Source organism: Diadema setosum, chromosome 7 (assembly GCF_964275005.1).
Source record: "Diadema setosum chromosome 7, eeDiaSeto1, whole genome shotgun sequence".
NCBI classification, from domain to species: domain Eukaryota; kingdom Metazoa; phylum Echinodermata; class Echinoidea; order Diadematoida; family Diadematidae; genus Diadema; species Diadema setosum.
Window position 1 is genome coordinate 32,655,884 of NC_092691.1, and position 18,786 is coordinate 32,674,669.

Genomic DNA, 18,786 nt, shown 5'->3' on the forward strand with positions numbered 1-18,786 from the left:
CACACACACACTCACATACACAGGTGTACCAAGTCTGTGACACACAGATTTTGAACAGAGAGGTGTGGCTAGGTGTGATAGGTGTGCAAGTTTCTGAAATATTAGCCTGTGACTTACAACTGATAGCAATCTCACTGTCGTATGCAAGTACTTAACCCTTTCGCATCTGAACCATCTGTGGCCACCCTAACATGAGTGTGCATTTATGAGTCTGTGAACAAATAACTATTGCTAGTTTGTGTGTGTGTGTGTGTGTGTGTGTGTGTGTGTGTGTGTGTGTGTGTGTAATGCATGTTTCTTTGCCTGCATCATAGTAAATCTGTAGCACCCTTACGTGCAACTCCAGAAATACAAGATCGGTATATCCAGACCCATGCAAACATAATGCGAAGACAGCTGCCTCCTTCGAAAGAGGTGTAAAATGCAAGATCTCTAAGTGCTATGAAAGGGTGAGTATATTGGTTTCATAGTCTTCAGGTGTAGGAGATATTGACTGAACCTAAATACAATCAGTTAATGATAATACACATTGCATGAGAGGTTTCACATTTTGTTTCTTCATGATCAAATTGCGGTAGAATATTTTTGTAACCATTCTAGGACACTATTTTACTTGTAAACACAACAGAGGAAAAAAAAAAAAATTATATACTGCACTACCACAAAAAAACAAAAAAGCCTGATAATATACTTCAAATATTCACTACATTTCGCTAATGAGATCTGCTAGGGGAAATTCAGGATGTCGTGAATATTGGCAAGTCTGTGAATGTACAGTGTGGCACATGAAGGGCCAGGCAATGTCACAGAACACGACCTGAACCACTTCTGTGAGGCTGTACATGCTCATATTTGGGACTGGAAGATGAGGAAATGACCACAAATATGGTGTCCCCTTGTCCGCATCAGTTTGTCTTTTACCAAGAAATGCGCCGGGAGAGGACGTATCAAACTCTCAGTCCTACAGCCACTATTAGACACACAAAGCAATGACACATGGTACAGACGGAAAACTTGCATCCTGACAGCAGTTCTTGTGGGAAGTCGGTACGTGCCTCTTGTAGCATCACATCATTCACCCATCAATCGTTTCTGCCATATGTTACAACGGGGAAGGGGCGTGGTGTCCAACATCACGTAAAGCTTGATCTACAGTGAGTTACATGCATTTTCTTCTTTGCATTTCAATGGATAGTTGATATTCTTCTGCTGTTGTTGTTTTTTTTTTTCCTTCTTTTGTCTTCTCCTTCTCCTTTCTCCCATGCAGGTGCTATGTCCCTAGACGGTGGTCTGCACGGCCGGCGTGGAGTCTGGGGGAGGAGGGTCGAGGCCCATCGTTGAGCAGATCCAGCCGGCAAAGTCCACCTTGGCTTCCTCCGACATCTTGGCAAACTTGTGTTTCTGTTGCACCGCAAATGAGAAATCCAAAGTGAAAGAAATAGTCACCATGTGATGGGCATGCAATGCACACTAAAGCACGATTCAATTCAATTCAATTCAATTTGATTTTATTGTCCGTTCTGGAAATTTGTTTTGTTTGCACGCAAACCCTTACATCGATACATTATACATGTCACATCATTATCACAGCAAGTCGTGACTGGTGCTCTTTGTGGTCTCAGTCTGGTGGCCCCTGGCTGTGGGCCCCTGGCCTGCTGGGCCACCGGCCTCTGGCCCGGACTTAGGCCCCTGGCCTTGGGTCCGGCCTCAGGCCCGGCCTTTGGCCCGGCCTTTGGTCCCCAGCCCTACTGTACATTGTATGTGTAACCAAACATGTCTGTACCTTGAATGAAATAAATATGTGCTTATTCAGATGATGTGCAAATCATATTACTCAAACAAGTGTATCAAAGCCATCACATAATACAGGTACATGTAACCGATAAAATACAGGACTTCACAGGACTTCAGTAAAGAAGCTTTGATGCGTAAAAATATGCTTCCAAAAAATAAACAAATAAATAGATACAGAATAATGAGTAATATCATTTGCCTCAAAGTATTGTAGAGTTTTTGTGGGGATGGGGTTATCAGTAGCAAAAAGTGCTAACCCAAACATATGTATGATTGTTAATGCTGTCATATTTCTTGTCATTGTCATTTCTTCTACATAGCGCTATATGAGGTACCATCAGATTAATGCTTTCTGTTTGGCTATATTCTGTGCATTTTTTAATTTAATTTGAACGTGGATGGCAGCTCCACTGAACTCTTCTGTTCCCCACTACAATTAATAGGAAGCACTCTATACACACATCTTAATAATTACACACATGGAAATGTTCATGTTTTCAGTCTCATCTTGAAATGTGTGTGTCTGTATGAGTTTTCTGTACTGGTTCATTTTCTAAGAAGCAATGAATATCATCTGAGTCATATATAAATACACCTGTAAGCCTTGAATTTCACACAGATAAGGCCAGTCACCTACTGTAAAAGTGGAAATTTTCGCGGTGTTGAAATTTTCGCACATTTCGCACAACCAGAAGCTTGCGCGAAAATAAAACACGCAAATATTTTGAGTGTCATATGTTCCAGTAGTTGATGTCCTGATTCCACGGAATTAAAAACACGTGTAACTCTTCTTACCCGGCCAAGCGTGAAAAATTAGTCGCGCCAAAATATCCACTTTTACAGTATTCTGAGCTGAATAAAAGATACAATATGTTTAGTTTTTTATCTGCCTGCACTTAAACATACAACACATGTTCAGAGACAGCCAGCTTGAAACGGCAATCTTACCCGTAGATTCTTGAGATCAGCTCTCTCACCAGGATTCTTTATGAGACTGCAAAGCAAGAACAAAGTTTGAAAACGGTGATGAATGCTCATTAACTCTGTGTGCTTTGAGTGTTGATTGGCACAGAAAACCCCATAGCCACTGTACACACTGTCACAGAAAGGGTTAGGCATGACATTACAGGACCAAAAATCACAAGTTTAACTCAAGACTAACCCCCTCTTGGACTACCACTTCAAACATCTATAGACATTCTGTGCACACAGGCCTTCAGCGGTAATTACAGAGTTAAACTGCTACTAGTGCTATATCACCTTATGTAGCTTGCCTATCCGAGTTTGCAGGCACAAACCCTTGTTGGTCGTACAGGAGTCTGCGCCAAGACTACTATATGCACCACTAGCACTGCAGTCTCTCTCAACCAGGCTACACTACAGTACAGGGCTCACACCTGCAAATAAAATGGACTGTCCCACACCCCTTCACAAATTCGTACCAAAGATACCAAAATAAATGAAGAAAAAAATTAATTAAAAATCAATGATGTAGTTTGGCAAAAAACTGAATAGCTGTAGATATTGAGTATGAATTCCTCTACAAACTGCATTTTGGTTGGAAGATGAAAGCTTTTCTGATGGAATTTGAGGGGACTATATTTCATTGGGTACGTGTACAGAAAATAGGTGATTTTTTGAGTGACAAGTACTCGTAGTCTGGCTTTGCGGACCCTTGGACAGAATTTGAGCAGAAGAACCCACCCTGGAAATTTGATGGATGAAAGGGTATATCTCACTTATCCAGGTTAGTGAAGATGAAACACCTCATTTCTCCCAGCTATTTTACAGAATTTTTTGAAATTTGAATTTTAACACACGTCTCTATGGGGAATTATTTACCCGTGTGAGCCCTACAGGGCCTATGGAACAGTGCCAGTGGTGCAGGTAGTCTTGGTGCAGACTCCTTTATGACCAACAAGGGTTTGTGCCTGCACTAACTATCCCTATCCCTCCTGTTGGAAGGGAGGTGACACACATTGAAACCAAACTCATCTCCTTCTGTTCTAGCTTCCCTCTCACCCCTCCAAACCCATCAAGTACTGTCATGCAGGGTGACGTCAGAGCACACTGCTCGGGTTACAAGCTTACACAGGACCCTTCAGGTTAGGTTACTGCTGTGGCATGCAGTAATTGGCAACCGGGGGAAAATAAAAAAGAGTGGCAGTGCACAATATGATGCGCACATTGTACTTCATGAGCTCTGGTTGCAAGACAGACGTGACATCTTGATTTGCCAAAAACCTTTCATTTCATAAAGGAGAGCTGGTTGTGTCATTTCAATCATACTGACAAGCGTCCTTAACCTTCTTTTGAGAATAATGTTTGCCAGTGACTCAAACTTTGCCCTTCTTATTGCAGCATCAGTTGAGAATACCTAAACATGATCATTTTCTCATCCTCTTAAAGTGACACATAATATTCCCGAAGACAGGGCTTGACATGTAACTTTTTTTTTTCTCTGGTGGCCCGTTTGGGCAACTAAACTCTTTAAATCTGAAATTTTGGTGGCCCGAAATAAATGGAAACATAATAATCCATTTTGAATCTTAAGTGTTCAATCGGGCCACCAAAAAATAGCCTTTTTGGAAATTTGGTGGCCAGACATCAATTTTAGTGGCCCTGGGCCACCCAGCCACCGCTAATGTTGAGCCCTGCCTACAATGTCAGTACATACAAAGGTCACAGTTGATTACAGGGGAATTCTAATACCCCAAATATAAAGACATATTCAAGTGCATTGAGTGAACGCAGAACCGTTAGTAGTACACATCAGTGAAGTCTGGAGAGAAATTGGACAACCTGTACACAAGTTCTGAATTTCAAAGTTTGGGTCAAATCCACATGGTGTCATTGCTGGGGAAGAAGACTTCCACAATTATGTGATGTCACAGAAGGACAATGATATAAAGAAATGTATGAAATTTTAATTTTTCTACCATCATGAAATAGCACTTAATTCACCTCTTTTAGAGGACAGGGGAAATACTATTACCCTCAACATAAACGTATGTCAAAAGCATGTTGAAATAATGTGTACTTCTCCTCTTTCTCTGTTTAAAAGAAATTTTGTAGAATTCCCTTCATATTTTTTTTTTTTATATTGTTGCTCTATAACAACATCCCAAACTGTTGTAGTCTTCTCATCCAGCAATGGATGGGCACAATCAGAACTTTCAATCAGATTGTTGGATTTTCCTCCAACTTCACTGGTCTGTTCTACTAATATTGCAGCATTCAGTGAGTCTACATAATATTTGTTGGGGTAAATTCCCCTGTACTCTGCAACTTTTAAAGAAATATTTCAGTGCTCCTATCTTATCAAGTGAATACCCCACCGGTGATTATCATTTAGCCCACTGAAACAGCATCACTGTCCATTCACTGGAAGTTGTAATCTTGGCCTTGAAATTGGAAATAAAAGGAGGTTGAGCCTATACCTCAAAATGCTATCAACATTGTCAACAGGCATGCCACCCCCAGCAAAGGCAGATTTTACCTTTAAAAGAAGATTTAGACACTATGAACAACTTACCATTGGTCAACGAAGTCTACAAACTCAGCAGAAAATACCCTGCTGGGTAACCTGGGTGGTTGCTGTGCAAATTGAAAGAGAGGAAAAAAAAAAGAAACGGTGAGAAAATAATTCTCAAATTGAGCCAGCATCGCCTGATGTTATTTCATCAGCATCCAGCTACTATTTACATTTTTGTTGACTGAAAGTTGTGCATAAGTTTATAAACAGGAAACAACAAACAAGAAAGCAAACAAAAAGTGCAGGCCAACAGACAGAAAGGACAAATCACTCATAACTCCTGTATGATTTCACAACAGCACAAACAGACAACACAAGTAGAGTTGAGGAAGAGAGGTTTGCCGTAAGACCATGTTACCCCAAACCTCTCTTCCTCATTAACATCACCATGCACTCTTTCATGCAACACCACCAGAGTTGTATCATTGTATGAATTGCACTGGGAAGGAATTCCTTAACTGCAAGATTAATAGATTCATTATAAGAAGTGATTTCTGTAATTCAAGTGAATATACTCACAAACACCTAGTCCCACATATTCATATTTATGTTAGTAATTCTTGGTGTACATGGTCTCTAGCATGCTGATCTTTTTTCTACTTTCCCTTCTTTTTTTTTTCACATTTTCTCCATCTTTCCGAGACGAATAATTTGATGAATTCAAATAGTTACACATTGGCATTTTAAAGAAAACAAAGGACATTAATGACAAAACAAAAAAAAAAGAAGAAGAAGAAGAGAGAAACAACCTGCTGGTACAAATACACATTCACAACAACATGGTGAAAATATTGAACATGCCAGATACATGACATTTTCTTGGAACAGCAACTTTCAAATTCTCACAAGGCACATTGACTGTTATCTGCCTTGATATATCATTTGATCTGATTTTCCTTTTCTTCTTCATTTCGAATTATGTATGGACCTCAAGTCCTCTTTGCTCAATAAATATTTAGAAAAAAAAAACACACTAAACAAACTTCTATGCATCACACCAAATAACATTATCATTGGATTTATCTGGTGGAATTCATGATCAGAACGCAGCATTTCAACCTAAGTTTTGTAGTCCTTGGCTTTGATTATTGACCTTTCACCCCTATCATTTCAGGCCAAGTACCTGATTATTTATTTCTAATCTCCTCACCAGATATTACCTCGGACATTCCTAGCTGCAGACAAGGCTGAAAATTATATCTGCAGTAGACATGTGCAGTTTATCTAATGTTGGAAAAACAGTATTTTCCATGAAACCTGGATTATTTTTGGCAAAACAAGTACAGAATACTGAAAAAAAAAGTATCAGTTGGCATCTCTGTAATTTCTACCACGCCCCCAATTTACATCACCACTGGCCACTGGCCGTTCCTAGCTGGAGCTATGGCTGGAAATTACTTCTTCTTTTTTTGTGCTAAAGTACATTGATCTTTGATCTTGACCTTTTGCCACCATTAGGTTCATGCGATAAATTGTCTACACTGTCTATGCTGTTGTATGCATAACTGTGGATGACATGCAATCCATTGCATCTAGACTTTTACATGGCGGCAAAAATTACAAGTCCATTGAAGGCGGTAAATTGCCAATGCACGTTCCTTCTCGACTCGGGAGTACGCACCTCTTCTACGATGTAGTTGAGTAATTCGAAGATCGCCATTGGCCTGGGAGAGTCTGAAAACACGCCACCGACCCCTGGAAAGAAAGAGGTGAAGCAGTCATATGAGACGACAAAACTACAAAGCTAATGTATCCAAAACACAACCTACCAACAATCATAACCACAGACGACCCTTACACAAATTAACCCTACACCTGGTGATCTCAAATGTTTGGCCCAGTGTTTATTCTTCAGTTTTAGATTGCTGCCATGCATGATGTGTGGTTCCTCTTTTCTACTTTCTTGTTCAGTTTAGTTGTTTTTGTTTTGTTTTTTTCCCCAGCAGCAGAAGACAAAGAGAGGTAGAAAGAATGCTACGAACCTCACTTTCACACTCATTTTGGGCAACTCAAAATCACTGCTGGGCTAATAAAAAATATGGATACATGTATGTGTCCATTGACTCCTTACATGCTGACCAAGTTGCATTGCTCAACAAATAGGAAAAGTCTCATGGACATTCATGAAATTTTTACATATTACCAGAGTGAGGATATTAGCTGTTTTTTTCCAAGACTTTGCATGTTTGGCTAATTGCAGCGGATCATTCATGAAATTCAGACATATCAATGAAGTCAAGTTGGTGAAAGTTTTGTACTTTTGACACATTTAAAATCCTCTGAGAAGTACAAGTACCATCCACCCCTCCCAATCTTAAAAGGACTTGTAATAACCCTCACCACTGATGGGTCTCGTTCCAACCCGGCCCCCGGACTGACTGGTTTTCCTGCTCTTGCCCTCTCCTGCCTGCAGCTCGTAGCCGAAGAGGGTTGCTAGCGTGGCCTCGTCCGGTGCTGGGATGGGATATCTGCCGATGGCCATCTCCACTAACGATAAGCCCAGACTCCAGATGTCTGACAGTACTGTGTAGTGTGTGCCTTGCAACCGTTCCGGCTGCACAGGGGGAGCAAAGCGTGGATAATGCAGTCCATCAATAGTCATATGATATGAATCAAAAGTAAATTTGCCATCTTGTTCACAAGTATCAATACACATATTCTCTACTTGTACACTTTCTAGAAGCAGCACATGCAGCAACAAATAATAGCAAATATACACCTTGAAGCAAGCTCCTACGTGTCAGAGCATGGAGTTAAGATCCTCCAAGGCAATAATATCAACAATGCCCTGAAAAGCAGTTTGTATCTGTACAATACTCATTGGGTTTACTCACATCGCCATGTACATACATTGCAGACTTTGTAATACCACCTTCAAATAGGCCATGGCACTCTCACGCTGTGGCTCCTCTCCGGCTAACAATGATTCTCTCTGACTAACAATGATTCTTTCCAACGAGCCCACACACCTTTCACACAGGCCACAGCACTTGATGATATACATCACTGACTGGCCTTGTCACCCACATTTGTACCATATCATTAGCCCTGTTGCCTCAATACTTGCCCTGCCATCTTCCTCACTTGCCCTGGTACCTCCACAAGAAGCATGGGTGTTTCACCAGTTCAGACAGGTACCTTACCAACTGATCCTTCAGCCATTCCCACATAAAAACCAGAGTACCTCTGCTGCAAGCTAAGATGCCTCACTGGCTGTCACTGGTACCCTACTGACTGGCCATGCCACCTCTTTCACAAGCCTTGTGGCTTGCTTGAGCCTATGCCATCCTTGACCGGCCAAAGCACAACCCTGACCACCACCCAGGCGTCCAACTACATGCTGTATCACCTGCATAGCTAGCAACTATTTTTTGACCACTGGTCCTGCTGCCTCTTTGGGACCGAGGTATTACTGAACTTGCCTATGTGGGTCTCCCCATGGCCCAAATGATGTTGTCCTTTTTGTAGAACCTCACTCCGTAGTCGAGTAAAATCCTACCTTTCTCTATAGGCCCCCTTCACTGGCCTGGCTACTGCACTTCCATAGGCAACCTTACACATACAAAGTGACTGCTCCATAAGCCACTAAACTGTTCACAATCTATTCTGGTCCTGTTTAGCACACTACTTACAGACATGTATGACCTTGTTCCTACAAACGAGTTTGCCATCGAGTCGATGAGTTGACCGCTCACACCGAAATCGCACAGCTTTATTTCTCCTCTAGAGTTGACTAAGATGTTGGAGGGTTTGACATCTGGATGAGATAGGAAAATGGAGATAACAAAAACATAAGAAAACATGCACATACTGCATGATGACACTTTTTACTTGAAGAAAGAGTAGCACAACCTGCAAAAAGAGATAAGATATGCACACAATTAAAAATTGTCATGCAACCAGTAGCCTTTACATAGGTCAACTGTTCCTAATCAATGCTGCCATCAGATCTGACTTCCACTCAAGATTTGAATGAAGTCATCTGTAATCAGAAATTATGAACTTGCTTTTGCATTTTGCATCTTTTGTGTTTTAACACTAGACAAATCTGGCACAAGCTATTAAAACACACTTTCGTCAAACCCATCAACCATCTGATATTCAATTTATCTCATTAAATAAGGTTCTTTTGTATGGAATATATCCATGTATACTGTATCATCAGTCTGTTTACCACCTGGTTACTTTGTCATTTGCGTCATATTGCTGTTGTTGACATTTATCACATAATAAATGCAGGAAAGTATCTGTAAACAAATAAAACAGAAGTACCATTTGCAGATTGCATGGTTACATTTCAGCATGAACTAATGCTGGTACACAAAGTGTTTTTTTTTTTTTTGTGATGCTTGTGGTACCTTTATCTGCCCCTCTATCGCTGTTCATAATACTGTCTGTTTTTTTCTCAAACTTATATACGATTTTCAGAGTATTAACACATCAGAAAGAACAGTTTTAAACATGGGGTGGAGGGAGGAGCGGGGCAGTATCAATGCTGAACAATCTTCGACATCCATGTCATATGGTTCCACACACGACCAGGACCCTGTTTCATAAAGCTGTTCATAAAGTTACGCATGACTTTACGAACAAATGGAATACAAAGTGCAAATATGTGTATGCATTATTTTTTTTTGTTATGTTTCAACAAAGAACGACTGTATGTCAATATTTCATATACATTGGGGAAAATATGCTTTGAACTAAAAACGTCTTAAAATGCAATCATTTGCAAATTTCAATGTTAGCTATTGAAATTAACAATGATTAGGAAACCCATTTGGCTTGCCATATTTAAGTCGTTCGTAAAGTCGTGCAGCCTTATGAAACAGGGCCCAGGACATATTCCCCACTAATATACTGGGTTTAGGCATCTCCATTTTAAATACCTCAAATTGCGTAGATATAGAGACTCTCTTTAAAATCTCTTTAAAATTTCATCCTTCGTTTTCTTGTACACAATAGAACAGATCAGGATATATTCCCTGCTAATATTCTGGGTTGAGGTATCTCCATTTACCACAGACTGCGTAGATATTGGAGACTCTCTTTATAATCTCTTTAAAATTTCATCTGTGGTTTTCTTGTATCATACACAATAGAACAGATCATGTTACAGTCAGATGCAACAAAAGTATATGATTTTCCTCCATAATCTGTTATATCATAAAGACTGAAGACTTCTGTAAATCCATTTGAAGGACAACAAAACTTGAAATGATGGATTGAAGATGAAAGTAAGTAAGGTCATTTGTGCACTACCTGGTATCTAAAAGGCTATCCTTGAGCATAAAAAAAAAGAAAGTTGTCATAGAAAGATTTAAAAAAGAAGACATGTCGCATACAATTTTATTAGATATAAAAGTGACTGTTTTCAGCTGAATGAGCAATAAAGACTTTTATATAGCTGACTACCTTGTAATTCTGACTTCAAGGTAATCATCTGCCCTTCATTTCCCTGAAAGACCGCAAGATGTTATAAGTTATGATGTCAAAATCATCTCAAAATTTATTGGTGGAATACTGGTGGTAGGGTTTCACTCAATTATAATTTTTAGTGCTACGGAGTAATGGGGGAACACAGAGGCACTCACCTTCACTCCTACAATTCTCACTTTATGAGGAGGCGTACATGGTATGCAGCATATTTATCATTTAAATAGAATTGTGCATAAAGAAATTTCCTTTCTACAGATGAATCATGTATGATAAATATGATCTCATGGCTACCACTATACAAGTATCTTGGGTGGGGTGAATATGATGTCTGCGTCTTTTTTTTTTTATGCACAGGCTTTTGTGCCCTTTTTCACATCACTTCATGTGCCAGTTGGCAGGGATGCCAGTGGCTGATTGTAGATAACCCAGATCCTGCGGAAAAATGTCTGCAAAATAGGCCGCCAATGAAAAGATTGTGGTCAGGTTAAAGGGACTGCATTGGGGGAGGGGGAAGGGGTTTCACTTTCACTAATCCCATTTGCTGCCTACATTTTTCTTCTTCCACGAGCCAATAATCTACTTAATCTGAGCACACATGGGAAATAGTGGAATTATGTTGGAGAGATCTGCATGTCTCTAACTCTACACATGTTTAATGCTAGCTCCTCTACTGCATCTATAAAAAGCTAAACATCATGCGGGTTTGTTTGTTTTTTTGTTTTTGTTTTTAATGCTTGGATTAGAGAGCCATTCTCTGAATGATGGATTGAATTTTTTTTTTTTAATTTCTGTGTATATTCCACATATCAATGCTGCTTGTTTTCCCTTGCATGTTCTAACAACTCTTGTGCATAATATATTGCCAATGCCATTCCCTTCCACTATGATAATCATAACATGTCCAACCCGAAGACATCAATTATTAACTTGTTCTATTGATATGTAAAAATATTTTTCATACGACATATCTTCTCCAACTAAATATTTTTTCCTATTTCATATTGACTGAGAACCAGAATGAAGTGCACACAGGTCAAATCCTAAGCTTATAGCTTACTTTTTTCCCCTCTCTCCCTCCTTGAAACTGCCCATTTCCTTGATCTTCAACTCTTTCTCTATCTCCTTCTATTAAACGAACAAACACACAGTCTCACACACAAACACACTCATACACACACACCGCACAAAGGTGTCTTCAGTGACAATTCCTGCTGCTTTCATTCAGTTAGACTTCATACAATGCACATACTAAGTACATGTATTCACTGACACTGAGGGACAATGAAGGGAGGTCTAGAGTAGACCATTGAATACCATACAAGATACCCATTCTGAAGGACACTTCCGCACATGTATGCAATTCATTGAATCAATTCTTCCTCTACTTCCTGTACCTAGTTGATGCCAGAACATAGTGGAAGAGTTCAACCCCTCAGGATCCCCCCCCCCCACCTCTTCCTTGCTCACCAGCTTCCATTAAAGTTGAGTTCATGGAATTGGATATTGGTGCGAGAAAATCATAGTGAAGGTCATGCTTCCGTGAAATGTATCACCAACACATAAGCTTTTGTCATCCAGGATGTTCAGACTTAAAGAAGGCGAAACAGTATGCACATTATCATATTCAAAGCTTGCTTTTCAGTGTATAGACCTACTACTATTACTAGGAACTACTAATAATGGACTACAGACATCTTGGATCCTATTGGTGATCTATGTTCACAAAGAAATCTGATAACAATATCTGGATTGGACAAACAGACAGCCAAACAGAAAAAAACATCATTCTATTGACAACCTTTTTTTTTTTTTTTTTTTTTTTTTTTTTTTTTTTTTTTTTTTTGGGGGGGGGGGGGGGGGGGGCTCTAGGAACATATCATTACATAAGATACAAGTGCATACCACATTGGCCAGCAACCTGAAACACAAGCCGACTTTTAATGCTGCAAAATCGTTTCATGCACGTCCTTATAAGAGACAATCCGCTCCATGTAAGAATGACATGGATAATTTACCACACCTAATTTGTGGAAACTATATGAATATGTTACAGTTTCGGTTACTCTCGGAACTCCTTTTTTTTTCACATTACACTTGCCATTCACAACAGCCCTCATATCAGCGGAGTCAAAAGCATGCCACCTGGGACTACCTGTACTAAAGATTAACAATTAAAACTGAAAGCAAGCCTTAGATAATATATAATATACAATAAGAAAGACCGCTGAGCAACTCGCATGGCTCCCAAATAGCTCAACACATGAGTCATATTGTCTCTGACGGTGCCGACGATCTATGGTCACAGGATTCTTAGTGTTGAAACATTGAAAATGGACCAATTCAACTGCAGTGACTCACATGTCTATTGTGTGACCCAAAGAGAGTGGGCCGGCTCCACTTTCAGAGAAGACTTAAAGCGAATTTTTCTTGTGGAACACACACTCTCACGACAAGCTGGGTGGATCTGGGAAAATATTTCAAATGGGCAGCACACCTACTCACTTCATGTACTTTTGTTTTTTTAAAGTCAATTCTGAGTAGAGAAGAGTGCCAATATTGAAACTTGAAAGAACACAGTTTGCATTCCAAATATAGATGACATGTGATGTAAAAGGCCCCACCTTCTCCTCCCCCCCCCCCCAAAAAAAAAAAGAAGAAAAAAAGTCTGTGATGTAGAGTGGTAATCACAAAGTTTATTAATGAAGATTTAGATGATAATTCACAATTTCTGTTAGTGTTACAGACATATTGTATCAATGTTTATGAATTCATCTCTCATTCAAGGCCTATACTTTCTTCTTGCATTATATATTGAAGGTGATTGTGATCTGCTGTAACAAGATTTTTTTCAGAGTTTTTATGTTTTTTTTTATTAATAATTGGAGGATTATTTTTCCGCAGCATAGATCAAAAAAAAAAAAAGGACAACAAATGTGATATTAATAATCATGTCTGAAAATGAACAATATTACTTTTAAATACCAGTTATCTTTTCCTAAAGACTTGCTATAGTTTTGATATTCCATCTAAACCTTGTTTTGAATAGGCGCATATGAATACCATCCCATCAATGATTTTGTCCCTGTGTTTTATCAAGTACTCTATCATCAATTCATTGTGGAACAAACATGAATAGTTGCTTTACATTCTCTAGAACTGGCCCAAAATCATGTAGGCCCTACCAGCTAAACTCACATATTTTGACTTATCTGCCAGAGCAGTCTTTTTTTTCTGTATAGCAGGAGCAGCTCCTTGATCCCCCCCCCCCCAAAAAAAAAAAAAAAATAAATAAATAAATAAATAAATAAATAAAAAAGAAAAAAAAAGAAAAAAATAAAAAATAAAAAATAAAAAAATAAAAATCATGGCTCTCATTCATTAATACACTGTTGTCTTGTATCTTAACTTGCTGGACTTCTTCACCATTCAGTAATTTGTCCAGACTTGACCTTATGGTATATCACAAGGTTCCATGACATTTCCTCCCGCGACAATTGCTCCCATGAAATATCTGCATGCTAAGCCAAATATACATTCCACCCACAGACATAAACCCAACCCCAATGCATATCCTCACATCAAACTTAATCTAAAACCTTAAATCACAATCCTAATCCTAACCATAACCCTACGTCCATGGAGAAAATAAGACTGGAGCATTTTTCACAGGAGCAATGTCATGTCATTATATTAAGAAGTGTAAAACAATAATTTTTCAACACTGCTGAATCTTGGTCATTTGTACAACTGTATGCATGTGCCTCCTGCTCAATACTTTGGCCAAACTCCCCAGAGGAAACCGTTACCATAAAAAGAAGATGAATATCACAGACACACATATACAGAAAACAGAAAGTTTAAATGTCATCAGAATAAAGGCTGAAATGGACTTCCTGTCCTCCCACACAGTATTGGTCTAATAACCTATGCTATCCCGCCTTTTGGTTAAATAAGACACCTGCATCCCAATATAGTTCTGCATCAACACCTTTAATTACTCTAGTCTGCATTCGGGCTAGAGAGGAAACATTTGGCTTTGAAGCAAGTCAATGTGATCTGGGAATTTGTTGAATTTCGAGATTCCCATCAGGGGAATGCACGTTTCTTTTAGCCCAAATGTCAACGTTGGGAGGAAGGAAGGGAGTTGTGGCAGACACAACAGTCCACGCCCACAAGATCACAGCAAACACCGGCTTCAAGAAACCCCTGTCTGTCTGGGCGGGGTGCAGCCGCTTTACATGGAAACCCTCATCCCACAAGCATATTTCATACCGCCCACTGATTGCACTCTGGAAAGCAAGTTGCTTTCACTTTTATTCTTCCCCCTCTCAAAGGATAGAAATTGTGTGTGTGTAAATGGAACAATTCATACCGCAAATATGCAGGGGTCAAGATGGACTAAGGCTGGATCATAGAGGGAGGTTATACACATAATTCACACCCCTAGTCCCACTGGTGGAGTCACATTCAACTTGCTCATACCCCATTGCATATTTTCTCTCAACAACGGAAAAGGTAAAATACACACATAACAATTCTGAATGAACAATGTCACAAATTAAACCAGGGGTCGCACTTAACTTTTTTTTTAAACTAGCCAGGCGGACTACTTAGAATCAATTTTTACACTGAAGCAATATTTTGGCTAGCCAGACTGACTAGTAACTTCAGAATTTTTTTATTTTTAGCTAGTCCGACGTGATTTTGGGTGGCCAATGGCCAGCGGACCATCGCCAATTTCGAACCCTGTAAACCAGCCAAGAAGGGACTGATTGCTGAGAAAAAAACAGTAATTTCGATAGGAAGCAATGAAAAAAGGATATCTTTGATAATCACTCAACAGTCTTTGTTGACCAAGGTAGGGTGAGCATGAGAATCATATCACTCCTGAATCTAGCCAAAAGTTTTGTGTAGGGTTTTTTTTTTGACCCCCTTGCCAAGGTTGACAAGAAACAGCTAAGAGATTTGCTTCAAACTCTTAAAGAAAAATAAGAGGAAAATTAAGTTAACCAAACATGAACATAACTGAAAAGATTGGCTGCTCAGTACAACAGTTACACCACAGTTACACCAAGCTTTATCAATCAAAAAAGCTCTGAAGTGTAACTTGCACGTGCAGTGAAGTTGGAAAACGGTGTTGGCCGTCAGATGGCTACATCAAATAATTCAGACTTCAAACTAAGGAATGCCACACAGACCCTTTACAGTCAAAAAATCTTTTGTCAATGTATTTTTTTTTTGGGGGGGGGGGGGGTGGAAAAACACAAAACAAAGGGGTCAGTTATTCTGTCTACCAAGTGGTGACAGGAATGATAATACTCACATTCATTTTGATTTCATAACCACTTGACCAAAGAGTTAAAGCTCAATGATAAAAGTTCCTTAGAGTCACTCTGAAATGCATCATTAGCTGGGACACAACTAGGGAGACTACAACTCTGTTTATCATAATATCCTTTTGTTTTTTGTTGTTGTTTTTTTACTATTGTCTTGATAGACAATGATAATACTCACATTCATTTTGATTTCATAACCACTTGACCAAAGAGTTAAAGCTCAATGATAAAAGTTCCTTAGAGTCACTCTGAAATGCATCATTAGCTAGGACACAACTAGGGAGACTACAACTCTGTTTATCATAATATCCTTTTGTTTTGTTTTTTGTTGTTTTTTTACTATTGTCTTGATAGACAATGATAATACTCACATTCATTTTGATTTCATAACCACTTGACCAAAGAGTTAAAGCTCAATGATAAAAGTTCCTTAGAGTCACTCTGAAATGCATCATTAGCTAGGACACAACTAGGGAGACTACAACTCTGTTTATCATAATATCCTTTTGTTTTTTGTTTTTTGTGGGTTTTTTTTTGGTATTGTCTTGATAGACAATGATAATACTCACATTCATTTTGATTTCATAACCACTTGACCACAGAGTTAAAGCTCAATGATAAAAGTTCCTTAGAGTCACTCTGAAATGCATCATTAGCTGGGACACAACTAGGGAGACTACAACTCTGTTTATCATAATATCCTTTTGTTTTGTTTTTTGTTGTTTTTTTACTATTGTCTTGATAGACAATGATAATACTCACATTCATTTTGATTTCATAACCACTTGACCAAAGAGTTACAGCTCAATGATAAAAGTTCCTTAGAGTCACTCTGAAATGCATCATTTGAATAGCTGGAACACAACTAGGGAGACTACAACTCTGTTTATCATAATATCCTTTTGTTTTTTGTTTTTTGTGGGTTTTTTTTTTTTGGTATTGTCTTGATAGACAATGATAATACTCACATTCAGTTTGATTTCATAACCACTTGACCAAAGAGTTAAAGCTCAATGATAAAAGTTCCTTAGAGTCACTCTGAAATGCATCATTAGCTGGGACACAACTAGGGAGACTACAACTCTGTTTATCATAATATCCTTTTGTTTTGTTTTTTGTTGTTTTTTTACTATTGTCTTGATAGACAATGATAATACTCACATTCATTTTGATTTCATAACCACTTGACCAAGAGTTACAGCTCAATGATAAAAGTTCCTTAGAGTCACTCTGAAATGCATCATTTGAATAGCTGGGACACAACTAGGGAGACTACAACTCTGTTTATCATAATATCCTTTTGTTTTTTGTTTGTTTTGTTTTTTTTGCTATTGTCTTACACTGTAAGTGCATCATGTATGCATTTGATGTATGAGTATGTGTACATACATTTGTATGTACAATTGTATGTCCATGTGTGTGATATACATATACATACTGTGGGTGTGTGTCTCATATGTGTATTTATATCATCTATGAATGGTCTTTCAAAATGATCTTTCAAAACCAGATTTGTAATCACAGCTCTGTTGTAAAGATACAAATATTTTCTGATGTCATTATTACTCTCAATGTTGAAAAAAGTAGCCTGTCTGCATTTATCATCATATTATCACTATATTAATCATTATCATTTTTTAATGGTATCCTTATTTACATGTATTCAATAAAAATAATTCTTTGCATTTTGATGTACATACATGTAGATATATGCATATGCATGTATGTTGTATATGGAACTAGACAATTTATGATGGAATCTAAGCTATACAGAATAATGTAACAATGTATCATTTCAGGATGCTTAATTTCTATGAAGAGAGAGAGCTTTTGTGCAGTAGTATGTGTGATTAATATTTGCATTTACAGAGTTTGAATACCTAGTACTGTACTGTCCATACACTTGTTTGTTTTACTTTAATATCAACAAATATTATCGGTCTCACTGATCCAACCTTGATTGTTCAAAAGCCAATTCAAATCGGAAACACAGATATTGAAGCATCACACATTTCACTACATGTGTCAGTATACTTTTCTCCTAATTCTTCATTTCTAACACAAAATCCCTTCAGCCATATCATATCTGTAGATAAATTACTCATATTAATAACCTCAAAAACTGAATTGAACCATAAGATCCTTCCTCAGCATAAGATTTTTGATGTACTCTCGATTAAAAGATCTTACTTTGTGAAAATATGAAGATTTTGCTTTGATGTCACATCTGACTTAAACTACTGGTAATCTCCTTACGAATCACTCCATGTATATGAATCTTATAAGAATAAATCTGAAAAAGGAAAATTTCAAGATACAGCTCTTCAATCCCAAGCACAAATCCCATGTAACAATTACACTGTCACCACCTATCTTTGCGAGTCCCTGTCGGGACTGAAATGGCGCATGCTTCCATCTCATCTTTTGCAGTAAGACTCTGGAACAACATCACGTTCATGAATATGGCACGTACGAAGATTGACAGGCTCAATTGCACCTTTCAACCAGACAATGTGGCACTCAGCGGTTACTTGCCTCGGTGGCTGCCCAACTTGGACCTCCTGTCCAAGTGTAAACACAGCCATTGGCACTCCATATATGGCCAGCATGGAGAGGAATAAAGCATGATTTCTCAGAAGCTGAAATGTCAAGAACTAAGGTATAGGGTAGAGGACTACTAGT

The 18,786-nt window shown here is 38.5% G+C and overlaps 1 protein-coding gene across 1 annotated transcript in view; it reads right to left on the reverse strand.

Annotated features, from left to right (window-relative positions):
• Positions 1–271: 271 nt before the first annotated feature.
• The window catches only part of LOC140231287 (dual specificity mitogen-activated protein kinase kinase 1-like), a 58,181-nt gene continuing 39,666 nt past the window's right edge, over positions 272–18,786 (reverse strand). The window contains exons 6-11 of the mRNA XM_072311432.1: positions 8,962–9,086; positions 7,670–7,883; positions 6,951–7,024; positions 5,330–5,391; positions 2,743–2,788; positions 272–1,401 (exon numbers count right to left, since the gene is read on the reverse strand). Coding sequence (XP_072167533.1) covers positions 1,279–1,401; positions 2,743–2,788; positions 5,330–5,391; positions 6,951–7,024; positions 7,670–7,883; positions 8,962–9,086 — 644 coding nt within the window. The 3' untranslated portion in view covers positions 272–1,278. The remainder of the gene's footprint in view (positions 1,402–2,742; positions 2,789–5,329; positions 5,392–6,950; positions 7,025–7,669; positions 7,884–8,961; positions 9,087–18,786) is intronic.